The sequence below is a fragment of the Nerophis lumbriciformis genome, linkage group LG36, assembly GCF_033978685.3.
Source record: "Nerophis lumbriciformis linkage group LG36, RoL_Nlum_v2.1, whole genome shotgun sequence".
NCBI classification, from domain to species: Eukaryota; Metazoa; Chordata; class Actinopteri; order Syngnathiformes; family Syngnathidae; genus Nerophis; species Nerophis lumbriciformis.
The window spans coordinates 9,202,358-9,216,153 of NC_084583.2; the positions used below are offsets into that span (position 1 = coordinate 9,202,358).

The 13,796-nt window shown below is 41.2% G+C and overlaps 1 protein-coding gene across 3 annotated transcripts in view; it reads right to left on the reverse strand.

The window, feature by feature from the left end:
* Nucleotides 1-13,796, reverse strand: part of LOC133576921 (uncharacterized) — a 30,911-nt gene that overhangs the window by 11,684 nt on the left and 5,431 nt on the right. For all 3 annotated transcript variants that reach the window (XM_061930340.2, XM_072912438.1, XM_061930341.2), the window contains 9 exons: nt 10,963-11,159; nt 10,776-10,879; nt 10,463-10,527; nt 10,099-10,354; nt 8,210-8,403; nt 6,282-6,407; nt 6,084-6,212; nt 3,719-3,841; nt 3,293-3,428 (listed from right to left, as the gene is read on the reverse strand). In XM_061930340.2, the coding sequence (XP_061786324.1) occupies nt 3,293-3,428; nt 3,719-3,841; nt 6,084-6,212; nt 6,282-6,407; nt 8,210-8,403; nt 10,099-10,354; nt 10,463-10,527; nt 10,776-10,879; nt 10,963-11,159 (1,330 nt within the window). The remainder of the gene's footprint in view (nt 1-3,292; nt 3,429-3,718; nt 3,842-6,083; nt 6,213-6,281; nt 6,408-8,209; nt 8,404-10,098; nt 10,355-10,462; nt 10,528-10,775; nt 10,880-10,962; nt 11,160-13,796) is intronic.

Below are 13,796 nucleotides of genomic sequence, written 5' to 3' on the forward strand. Positions count from 1 at the left end.
CTAAAAGTAGAACATTCATTTAATACACAAAATACGTCCATATTGAAATCATCAAAATGATCTTAAAGGGGACCTATGATGAATTTCGTCTTTTCTGACTTACAAATGTTACATTGTTGGATAATAGTGGTAAACATTGCCAAAGCGTCAAATCACTCAGTTTTGGATTTTTTTCCATGGGGTATGTTCTGACGCCACCGCGACGTGGAATCACTTATTTAGACATTAAGTAAAGCTTACAGATGTGCGACATGCTGTGACATAAATGCTGCTAAACGCAGCTTTTTTTAATGCAGCCCTGCATCGATCTGAGAGTGTTTATGTGTATTTAATGTTGTGACTGGGTGAATCTATATAATGTTCTTTCACAATATTATGTCACTCGACATCCATTGCTTTCGGTCTCCCCTAGAGAGGGGGGGGGTTACCCACATATGCGGTCCTCTCGACGTCCCTGATGTGGGCTCTTTACCGAGGATGTCGTTGTGGCTTGTGCAGCCCTTTGAGACTTTTGTGATTAGGGCTATATAAATAAACATTGATTGATTTATTGATTGATTGAATTGTCTGGAAAAAACATACCTACCATATATAGTTAAACAGTGTCCATTTTCAAAAGAAAAAATATACTTTTGCAATCTGAGAATGTCTGCAGAATTGCACATTTTGCAGACAGCCTATGAAAATGGATTATTAAAGTGACCGTGCAGCAAAAGTTATGAAAAATGTACACACAAAGCATTACCAATACACATTATCTGGACGACAGGGAAGTGTTTTAAATGTAGATTAAAATCATCACAGATCCCCTTTACAGTACTAGTAGAGTAGAAAAACAAATTGCCTCTAGATCAGTGTGTTTCAACCAGTGTGCCGTGAGATAAAGTCTGGTGTGCAAAGGGAGATTGTCTAATTTCCCCTATTTGGGTTAAAAATATTTTTTGCAAACCAGTAATTATAGTCTGCAAATTATTTGTTGTTGTTGAGTGTCTGTGTTGTCTAGAGCTCGGCAGAGTAACCGTGTAATCTCTTCCATATTAGTATGTGGCAGCCGGTGCTAATTGCTTTGTAGATGTCGGAAACAGCGGGAGGCAGTGTGCAGGTAAAATTGTGTCTAATGCTTAAACCAAAAATAAACAAAAGGTGAGTGCCCCTAAGAAAAGGCATTGAAGCTTAGGGAAGGCTATGCAGAACGAAACTAAAACTGAACTGGCTACAAAGTAAACAAAAACAGAATTCTGGATGACAGCAAAGACTTACTGCGGAGCAAATACGGCGTCCACAATGTACATCCGAACATGACGTGAAAATCAATGTCCCCACAAAGAAGGATAAAAACAAGTGAAATATTCTTGATTGCTAAAACAAAGTAGATGCGGGAAATATCGCTCAAAGGAAGACATGAAACTGCTACAGGAAAATACAAAAAAAAAGAGAAAAAAACTAAAAATAGGAGCGCAAGACAAGAACCAAAACACTACACACAGGAAAACATCAAAATAAGTCAGGGCGTGCTGTGACAGTACACTTACTTTGAGACAAGAGCTATATTGATGCATGCTTGGTTATGCTTTAAAGTCATATCCAACAATTGCAACGACGACGTTTTACTGTCAACTGAATTTAGTTTTATAAAGATTTCTGCTGGTGGTGTGCCTCCGTATTTTTTCAACGCAAAAAACTTGCCTAGGCTCAAAAAAGGTTGAAAAACACTGCTTTAGATTGTAGCTATTATCATATATATTAGATGTAGACACTGAAAGACTTCCAAAGTTTACAAATAGATATGATCAAAATAGTATCAATTTCACAAAGATTCCTGAACCATGTTGAGAAATAATGAGCGAGCCAGACACATCATCGCGTGATGTAGAGGTAGGAACCACAGGTCACTTCATCAACAACAACAACAACAACAATGCTAAATCATGCAGACTTTCTGAGAGCCAATAACAATTACTTTGGGAAAAAATATGGACCAGAATCTTTTGTTGTTGATCGTGAATATAAGGAAGATGGGCTACAAGTTTAAGAAGCTGTTAAACAGATCCAGCTTTAGTGAAACACTAAGCATCATGTAATAGTAATGCCAAGTGCTAAACAAGAATACCAAATTACAAACATAAAAAATGATAGCTTACTGTATGATGTCCGCTCTCACTGTGATAAGATGTCCATATCTTCCCATTTAGATGAATAATTAACCATGATCCACACAAAGGGTTAACAAGTAAAGTCTCCCTGCAGACTGTCTTTGGTTTTGTGTGTTTTGGTAAAAATTGAATTGAATGTCACAGATGAACAACTTCTAGATGTATTGCTAAATCCTCCTAATATCCAGATTAGAGGCATTATCTATAATCTAGAATAACTTTGACGAGCCGAGACGAGATGATGCGGGAGCAGCAGGACATCGCGGTCAGCTCACAGTAAAGCAGCAGAGGGCTACTTAGCTGTCTGCGTCATTGCGCCGCGAAACAAATTGTTTGTGATAGTGCTTATGATAACAACATTGCTAATATTTGGTTAATATTCAGCTCACGTTATGTATACAGAGTATTGTTGACCTTGTTTGGATGGTTATTTAGAGGGTTTTGTAGGCAAAATAGAGAGCCCCCATTGACTACATTGTTAGCGGACTTTTTATGTATTTATTTAATTATTTATTTATTTATTCAAAATGGCTGACTGAATTTGTGGCATTTTGTGATGTTTAGACGGTATTTTCACATACTTTGCGGATTGTAAACACAATTGGATATGGTTTAATGGATACAATGAAAAACAATTAACTTGTTTTTCCATTCTACTGCTACTTAAAAATGACAATCATTTTATCTGTAACCCAGAAACATTTGATACCTCCTCTGACTTGTCACTTCATTTAATTGGTGGAAAATTAAATAATATTGATCACACAATATTGTATATTAATTTATTCTGCATCAGTAATGTTTATGTTCATGCTTTTGGATAATCTAGTTCATCCAGGTGGCAAGTGGATGTTCAGTTGGTCTAGGAATGTTTCGACTCTTATCCAAGAAGGCTTCATCACTTCACGCTCACAGACTAAGATTGGTCAGATCTCGTCTGAGCGCTTGGTGCTGGACCCAAGCCCAATGATCCTTTAAAAGGAAGGGGCGTGCCCTGACAATATTTTTTATACTACTACTTATGAACTTAATTATTCATCGTTTCACATTACAGTAAATGTATTGGGATGCATCATAGACCAGCAGGTGGCAGAATAGGCCTGTTTTCGCCTCCACGTATGGTAAATGACTTAGTGCACCTTGCAGTTCTTTGAGAAGGCGAAGGGCACCAGCTCGCTCCTCTGCCAGTCGGCTCGCCTCTTCCTCCAAGGTTCGCACTTTCTTCTTGCTCTGCTGGAGACTCGCCGCCACGCCCTCCGCATTATGCATCGCTTCCTAATGGAGCCCAATATAAACAGAGGGAATTAAAAGCACTGAAGTGAGCTCTCGTTTCCCCTAAAAGGATTTGATTAGTTGATCTAAATTTGCTAGCTGGAGAGAAACAATTAAAGAACATTATCATTAAGCAGCTGCTGTTATCTATTTAATGTGCACTTTATCTAGCTGTTAGACAGGCAGACATATGGTACATTAGCACACTGTTTAAACATTTACAAAGTTCCTTCTGTCCAGTGAATGCATTATTGATGCAGCTAGACCAGTTTGGGTATGCATTACTCTTTTACCTTCAGTTTGTCTTGGATTTGTGCTTCTTTTTTCTGACTCTCCTGCAGCTGTCTCTCTGTGAACTTGACTTTCTCTTTTAAAGACCCCAACTCTTTATCCAGTGTCTGCTGCTGTACAGACAGCTGAGAATGGCAACGAGGAATTTGTTAGGCAAAATAGAAAGTACGACAATAAAGACAGAAACAGGAAAGAATGGCTGTCGTTGGAAAAGCAGGGGACCAGTCAGACCCCGATAAAACAAATCCTCTTCAGACTTTGCAGGCAAAGAAAACTATTAGCTTCCTTCCAGTGGTCTAGTCAGAATTTTGCAGCTTGGTAGTAAACAAAACCAAATTGGGGCAATTTAACTGTGTCAAATGCTTCAAAGTGACCGCAAGACGCTCAGGCCGACCCTCAACCTGAATTATTCTGCTCTGAGGTAATAATGATGACATCACTCAGCATTCCTTGAAATGTGTGAGTAAAAAAGGAAAACCAAAAAAACCAATCACATCACATCTTGTTGTCATGCAGTTGTAGCGACATGCCTTCACACCTCTGTTACTGAGAACGACAATGGCGGTTATGAGTTGACGATGTCACACTTCCATACAAAATACATTCTCCGTCGCCATCTTTACCTTTGCTGCTCAACCTTTCCCCTGGAGGGGGACCGTGTGAAGAGGGAAAGGACCAAGCAGAGATTACAGAAGGTGGAAGGAAAACAGAGAGAGAGAGCAAACGTGAAAAGGGGGGCGAGCACAAAGGAATGACACAAGCATGGGTGAAGAAATAAGATAAGTTTATTGACCTTTGGCACAGATAAGTGAGGAGGCGTGAAAGGGAAAGAAGGCACGGAGGAGGAGGAATATAAGCAGAAGACAGCAGTAGACAATCAGCTGTTGGTGTTCAGGGGTGTCCAAACCTTTACCACTAAGGTTTGCATGCAGAAAAATTTAAATTTCGATAACTTTGAAACATTTTGTATGTCAAATATGCAAAAGCCAATCCAATTTAGGTCAATACATGGTATGTGAACAAAACATCCACATCTTACTATATATATTTAGGTATTACCGGTAATTTTTTTTTTTTTTTACTTTTGGAATATGCAAAGGGACACAACTGATTTCCAGATTGAAATGAACAGTTGGGACCATAGACATCTTCTAAGGGTACGCAGCATGGAGCGCAACTGCCTACTGGCGCTGACGAGACGCGGGGCTGCCATCTTGGAGTGGTGATCCGCTCCACTCAGTGCAATTCATTTGGCAGGAGCAATGAATTGTCAGCGCATTTAATTCATCTTCCCTCACTGAATACCACTAATTGTCACGTGCTTTTTTGTCATACGTGTAGCTATGATAAAGGACACATGTTTTATTATTCATAGTTTGCTTAACAGTAATAGAATATTTTTATATGCTATAAGTGACCAGACGTCCGAGATCAAAACTGGGAATATAATCCCAGAGAAGGGGAAAAAACGGTCAGCTATTTTTAAGTTGAAGAAACAATATGATTAGGTTATATATACAAATGTGTATATCCTACATAAACAATGCATGAATACATTAGATATCTATATATCTTATAGACTGTATCTCTGTTGCTGCAGCAGCAGAGAGTTTATTCTGTCTTGACATTTTGTATTGATATTTTGTATTACATTCTTTCCTTAAATGATCATGTTTACAGTGATTGTTTTATATGTATTTTTTATGTATGTCGCTTTGGATAAAAGCGTCTGCCAAATATAAACACTTGAAAGTCTTTTTATCAGCTAAAACCACCAATCTGTTTCACTGGATTCAGAATTAAACCAAATTCTGTCTTACAATTTTTTATCTTCATCATTTATTTCAACTTTATGTTATTCAAGTATGACATTTTAAAATTTAATTAATGTCATTGACAAGCAATTCTATTATGGTCATACTCTTGTTTGCTGGCGGCTACGATTTCAGTACTATTGAAGATCTTTGCTCCTTCTCAACTATGTGGTAATATTATTTTCACAAAATACAACCAATAGTACGTAAATGTTAAATCTTACTTGTGAAAAGTAATTCCCCGATTCCTATTTTCAACAGTGCGCTCATTTGAGCAGGAAAACGCTGAACACCATCTTTGTTTTCTACCTGTCAACTGTCAGTTTAGCATCTTTGTTTTCTAGCTGTCAACTGTCAGTTTAGTATCTTTGTTTTCCACCTGTCAACTGTCAGTTTAGGCTGCTCGCCGGCTCCACATCACCACTTCCAAGATGGCGGCCCAATTTCTCGCGTCACAGCAGCCAATGCTGCGTCTATTTATAACATGTCTATGGTTGGGACACCCCTGATACACTATATATGATAAGTACTGTATGTATGTGTGTGTATTAACCTTGTCATGCTGGGCCTGCAAGGCATTGTGAAGCGTCCTGGCCTGCTGGAGCTCCTGGTTGCATTTATGAACCTCCTGTTGATGCTGCTTTTCCATACTCTGCTTCTCCTTCTGGAGCTCCAGCACGTCCTGTAGGCATGCCACAAAACACAAGATGTGTGCCGACGTCTCGAGACGTAATGTATTGAGCGTCCTCACCCTCTGATGTTGCTTCTCCAGCTCCTTGGTGCGCTGTTGGTGCTGCAGGCGACTACTCTCAGCATTCTGCCTCTGGCACTTAAGCTCCTCTTGAAGCTGTTTCAGCCTCTGCTCAGCTCCTGAGGCCTGCAAAGGACACCAAGTCTAATAAATATCTCACTTAGAAAAAGCCATTTTAGGTTTGGGTCATCTCACTGTTCTTGCATTACATATGGTTGGACTAGTTTTTTTTTGTTTAGCATTTAGCAGTAAACATCCATCCATCCATTTCCTACCGCTTATTCCCTTTGGGGTCGCGGGGGGCGCTGGAGCCTATCTCAGCTACAATCGGGCGGAAGGCGGGGTACACCCTGGACAAGTCGCCACCTCATTGCAGGGCCAACACAGATAGACAGACAACATTCACACTCACATCCACACACTAGGGCCAATTTAGTGTTGCCAATCAGCGTATCCCCAGGTGCATGTTTTTGGAGGTGGGAGGAAGCCGGAGTACCCGGAGGGAACCCACGCAGTCACAGGGAGAACATGCAAACTCCACACAGAAAGATCCCGAGCCTGGGATTGAACCCAAGACTACTCAGGACCTTCGTATTGTGAGGCAGACGCACTAACCCCTCTTTCACCGTGCTGCCCAGCAGTAAACATACAAACCCCAAAAGCAGTGAAGTTGTCACGTTGTGTAAATGGTAAATAAAAAGAGAATACAATGATTTGCAAATCCTTTTTAACTTATATTCAATTGAATATACTGCAAAGACAAGATACTTAACGTTCGAACTGGAAAACGTTATTTTTTTTGTAAATATTAGCTCTTTTGGAATTTGATGCCTGCAACATGTTTCAAAAAAAGCTGGCACAAGTGGCAAAAAAGACTGAGGGTTGAGGAACGCTCATCAAAGACTAATTTGGAACATCCCACAGGTGAACAGGCTCATTGGGAACAGGTGGGTGCCATGATTGGGTATAAAAGCAGCTTCCATGAAATGCTCAGTCATTCACAAACAAGGACGGGGCGAGGGGCACCACTTTGTCAACAAATGCCTGAGCAAATTGTTTAAGAACAAAATTTCTCAACCAGCTATTGCAAGGAATTCAGGGATTTCACCATCTACGCTCCGTAATATCAAAAGGTTCAGAGAATCTGGAGAAATCACTGCATGTAAGCGGTGATATTACGGACCTTCGATCCGTCAGGCGGTACTGCATCAAAAAGCGACATCAGTGTGTAAAGGATATCACCACATGGGCTCAGGAACACTTCAGAAAACCACTGTCAGTAACTACAGTTGGTCGCTACATCTGTAAGTGCAAGTTAAAACTCTACTATGCAAAGTAAAAGCCAATCATCAACAACACCCAAAGGAAAGGCCATGTAACACGGTGGTAAAAATGCCCCTGTGACAACTTTTTTGCAATGTGTTGCTGCCATTAAATTCTAAGTTCATGATTATTTGCAAAAAAAAAAGAATTTTCTCAGTGTGAACATGAAATATCTTGTCTTTGCAGTCTATTCAATTGAATATAAGTTGAAAAGGATTTGCAAATCATTGTATTCTCTTTTTATTTACCATTTACACGACGTGACAACTTCACTGCTTTTGGGTTTTGTACAAATAACAGTAAAAACAACAACAAAGGCACAGCTGAAAGGTATGTAAAGCTTTGGACAATACCGATGTTCCAAATGTTTTTTTCTCTCTTAAGAGATAATCTAAAGAAAAAGTGAATGACAAAAATTAAGAGGATGTAAATTCAAACCCCCAGTACTACTAATAGTGGTACTGGGGTCGGGGTCCATGAATTGACTAACGTAAATTGAAAAACTTATTCGGGTGTTACCATTTAGTGGTCAATTGTACAGAATATGTACTGTACTGTGCAATCTACTAATACAAGTTTCAATCAATCAATCAGTGTGTCGTTACCCGTTCGCTCTCCTGACTTATTCGTGTGTGCGCAGCACCAAGCTCGTTGTGCGCCCTCTGCAGGCTGAGCTCCGTGGCGGCCATCTTCTTCTTGCTTTGCCCCATCTCGTCCTGAAGTGACTTTAACGACACGGCCTTGACACTCAGCTCTTCCTCCAGAGAAGACACCTGACGCTGCATTTGTGACAAAGTCACTGGCGGACGGAACAGAAATATTAGTAGAATTTTAGTCGCCATTAGCTGACGTCAACGTTAACAACAATGTTCAGTTTTAGTTAGATTGATGTGCTGCTGTATCAGATAATCAGCAGTGAGTTATTTACACAGGATCTTTGGCCAAACAGGGCAGCAGCATGTGAATGTACAGTGTGTGTACACAATAGGGCCTTTGTTGCAATCTCTGTAGCCAGTGGATAAACAATTCCGGTATGACAGTAGATCAACACTGACATGATGTCATACTGTTCCTGATACCTCCCTTGCAGCATGACTTGAGAAGAACCTAGGTTTTATCTTAGTAGTATCTTGCTGGGCACGTACCAAAAAACAAACACACACCTTATTAAGTAAACACTCCACTGGCTTTTAAAGTGCGAGAGGCACTCCACTTTGGGAAGTTAGCATGGAAACATCCCAGAATGGAAGTGTTGTCATTGATATATCAGATGATTTACTGCCACTAATGTTTCCTTACATAGATCACCAAATAACGACATATTTCTGGGTCGCCGATATTTCACAACAAAACAGATAATACAAAAGCAGTGAAGTTGTCATGTTGTGTAAATAGTAAATACAAACAAAATACAATGGTTTGCAAATCCTTTTCAACTTATATTCAATTGAATAGACTGCAAAGACAAGATATTTAACATTCGAACTGGAAAACGTTATTTTTTGCAAATATTAGCTCATTTGGAATTTGATGCCTGCAATATGTTTCAAAAAAGCTGGCACAAGTGGCAAAAAAGACTGAGAAAGTTGAGGAATGCTAATCGAACACTTATTTGGAACATCCCACAAGTGAACAGGCTAAATGGAAACAGGTGGGTGCCACGATTGGGTATAAAAGCAGCTTCCATGAAATGCTCAGTCATTCACAAACAAGGATGGGGCGAGGGTCACCACTTTGTCAACAAATGCCTGACCAAATTGTTTAGGAACAACATTTCTCCACCAGCTATTGCAAGGAATTTAGGGATTTCACCATCTACGCTCCGTTATATCATCAAAAGGTTCAGAGAATCTGCAGAAATCACTGCATGTAAGCCATGATATTACAGACCTTCGATCCCTCAGCCAGTATTGCATCAAAAAGCGACATCAGTGTGTAAAGGATATCACCACATGGGCTCAGGAACACTTCAGAAAACCACTGTCAGTAACTACAGTTGGTCACTACATCTGTAAATGCAAATTAAAACTCTACTATGCAAAGCCAAATTCATTTATCAACAACACCCAGAAACGCTGCTGGCTTTGCTGGGCCCGAGCTCATCTAAGATGGACTGATGCAAAGTGGAAAAGTGTACTGTGGTCAGACGAGTCCAAATTTCAAACGGTTTTTGGAAACTGTGGACGTTGTGTCCTCCGTAACAAAGAGGAAAAGGACCATCCGGATTGTTATAGGCGCAAAGTTCAAAAGCCAGCACCTGTGATGGTTTTGGGGTTTATTAGTATTATTTTTGCATTGTGTTGCTGCCATTAAATTCCAAGTTCATGATTACTTGCCAAAAAACATTAAATATCTTGTCTTTGCAGTCAATTGAATATATTTGCAAATCGGTGTATTCTGTTTTTATTTACGAATTACACAACGTGCTTAACTTCACTGGTTTTGGGGTTTGTACAACTGACAAACCATTAGTACATTTATCCTTCGCACTCACTTTCTGTTTGTGTCCTGAGCTCTTGCTCTCTCTCCAAAGCCTGGTGCTGCGATGGGCCATGACCCAAGATGTCAGGCGTCTGGGGAGAAGATGGAGATGGTCTCCTGGCCGCCGGCCTCGGGTCGTCACGCTCCCACGGAAACACAGCCAAGGGAGGGGCGAACAAGTCCAATTGGTTGGACGGGTGGCTGCGCGGATGGGTCTTGGGTTGTCGCGGCGATGAGGCAGGGGGAGCGTCTGAGAACTGGAGCCGCTGCTGAGGGGTTACAGAAAGGAATCATGACTTGAATTTTTTTAAACAAATAGAAAGTTATACATCGAGCAGCTCAATTTGCGTGTGTCATTCCAACATTTGTGAACTTACTCGGATGTGTAGGGACTGGCTATGAGCTTCCTCTCTCTGGCCCGTCCGGTCATCCTTTCGGCTCCCTAACGGACAAAAAGACAACATTTGGTCTCTTTGTCAAGTGGCTGAAGCAGAAGAGCAATGGCAGCGGTGAAGTGGTCTCAGCAGAGGGATATACAGTATGTTCATTGTGGGGATACGGGCTGGGAAAGAATGGTTGCTGTGGGAAATATCTCATGACCTCCTCGTACTTGAGACCCCTCCAATTTTTGTTTCTCAACTTGACGCTATGATTGCGTTACCGGACTGTCAGTCGGTTTTAGGCGTGTACCATGCTGCTCCCAGGGGGAGCTGGTGCTCCAGCAGGGTGTCGAGAAGGGAGTGTTGTCCGCTGACCGACTGCTGGTCTGGAACCTTTCAAGTTCTGCTTCCAGTCTGCAAATACATAACAATCAGAGCGGTAGTTCTTATAATATGACCTTAAAAAAACAATTATTTTGTGTTCCTGTTATCTCCACCTTTTAACTTCATGTGTGAGTTTGTTGCTGAGGGTGCGGGCAGCATCTAACTGGCCTTCCAAAGAGCACACTTGGGCCTGCTTGGTCTGAAGCTCCTGGGTCAGGCGCTGACTCGTGGTCACGGCCAACTTGGCCTCCTCACAGACAACTTGAAGCTCTCTCTGCACCGCCTGGAGCTCCCCACGCACCTCCTCGTACTAGAAGGAACACGTGGATAAAGGGAGTGGAGAAGGAAACAATGAACAAGGTGAGGAACAGTAAGCTTCCCTTCCTATTCTTACCAAATATGACTAATATTTGCTGACCTTGTGAAAGAAGAATTGACTTATGTTGCCCTAAGTTAGCAGGATAGTTTTCAAGATGCATTATTTGCATTTTACTTGATGCACCTAAAGCTGCTGCACCCACACTGGTCACATACATACATCACATACTTTATTTGGTTCATTTGAGGTTGTGTTTTTCACATGCTAACATGCAGTGTTGGGACTAACGCGTTACAAAGTAACGCATTCCTGTAACGCCGTTATTTTCGGCGGTATCTAGTAGTCTAACGCGTTATTTTTTATATTCAGTAACTCAGATGATGCGTTACTGAGTATTTTTTATAAAGTAGTGAGTGTGTTTTATTGGAGAGCTGCAGTGTCGACCTTCTGAATCTTCCTGTGTCACAAGGGGGAGAAGAGGCGCGCTGTGTGTGTGTGTGGGGGGGGGTGTTTACTAACAACAACAAGACATCATGGCGGTGCCAAAGTCAAGTTTCTTAACATGGAGATATTCTCACTACTTTTATTTTGTCGAGCACAAAGAAAAGAAAATTTTAGTTAAAGGGGAACATTATCACCAGACCTATGTAAGCGTCAATATATACCTTGATGTTGCAGAAAAAAAGACCATATATTTTTTTAACCGATTTCCGAACTCTAAATGGGTGAATTTTGGCAAATTAAACGCCTTTCTAATATTCGCTCTCGGAGCGATGACGTCACAACGTGACGTCACATCGGGAAGCAATCCGCCATTTTCTCAAACACCGAGTCAAATCAGCTCTGTTATTTTCCGTTTTTTCGACTGTTTTCCGTACCTTGGAGACATCATGCCTCGTCGGTGTGTTGTCGGAGGGTGTAACAACACGAACAGGGACGGATTCAAGTTGCACCAGTGGCCCAAAGATGTGAAAGTGGCAAGAAATTGGACGGTTGTTCCGCACACTTTACCGACGAAAGCTATGCTACGACAGAGATGGCAAGAATGTGTGGATATCCTGCGACACTCAAAGCAGATGCATTTCCAAAGATAAAGTCAAAGAACTCTGCCGCCAGACCCCCATTGAATCAGCCGGAGTGTGTGAGCAATTCAGGGACAAAGGACCTCGGTAGCACGGCAAGCAATGGCGGCAGTTTGTTCTCGCAGACGAGCGAGCTAAACCCCCCTGGATGTCTTGGCTCACACCGTCCCGAAGATGATCAAGAGAAGAATATCGAGCTTCCCTGGCCTGCTGACATGAGGGTATGTCTACAGAATATATTAATTGATGAAAATTGGGCTGTCTGCACTCTCAAAGTGCATGTTGTTGCCAAATGTATTTCATATGCTGTAAACCTAGTTCATAGTTGTTAGTTTCCTTTAATGCCAAACAAACACATACCAATCGTTGGTTAGAAGGCGTTCGCCGAATTCGTCCTCGCTTTCTCCCGTGTCGTTTTCGTCGGTTTCGCGTGCATACGGTTCAAACCGATATGGCTCAATAGCTTCAGTTTCTTCTTCAATTTCGTTTTTTCTACCTGCCTCCACACTACAACCATCCGTTTCAATACATTCGTAATCTGTTGAATCGCTTAAGCCGCTGAAATCCGAGTCTGAATCCGAGCTAATGTCGCTATAGCTTGCTGTTCTTTCCGCCATGTTTGTTTGTGTTGGCTTCACTATGTGACGTCACAGGAAAATGGACGGGTGTTTATAACGATGGTAAAAAATCAGGCACTTTGAAGCTTTTTTTAGGGATATTGCGTGATGGGTAAAATTTTGAAAAAAACTTCGAAAAATATAATAAGCCACTGGCAACTGATTTTTAATGGTTTTAACCATTCTGAAATTGTGATAATGTTCCCCTTTAAATGTAAGTTGTGTCATGTCTATTTATTGTCCAAAACAGCAATTCAAATATGCTGAAACAGCTACAAAAGCAACACCTCCACCACCACCTAAGCAACAGCGGCTGGATTTTAACGGAGGGACTGCTAGCCAGGACAACATTGATAGAGCCATTGCAGCGTATGTGCTAGAATACATGCAGGCTATTTCTACAGTGGAGTCACCCGCTTTCAAGCAGCTAATTAGCATGATACCGGGCATCAAATGGCACGGAAAACATGTTCCAAGTACCTGGACAGTGAGGACATAAACATGGAAAGCGAGCTAAAGAAGACACTCCAAACTCTGCCTCTGCTCATCATTCATCACTGAAGGTACACACACTCTGTCAATTCTCTTATATACTCTTTCATTCTAGACTTCTCGAGTGTTTGATTATCACATCACTCTAAATGTATAGACTATAAGGTTCACAAACATAAAGAGGGATCCTAGTGGGCCAGGCCAATCTTTCCTTATCTCTAAACTAAAACTGGGGAAATGCGTAGAGTGTTCTGGGCTTCAGTACAGTGTTGATCTCCTGAAGACAGTATTTTATTTCACAATTCGTTGAGAGAGAAAAATGCCTGGTTAGGCTTTGTGTATGTCATGTGTGCTTTCCTTGGGTGAAGCCAGGTTCACAGCTACGTTGTTATTATGCTGTTTGTTACTTATGTATGTTATTTTGCAGCTATTGAAAA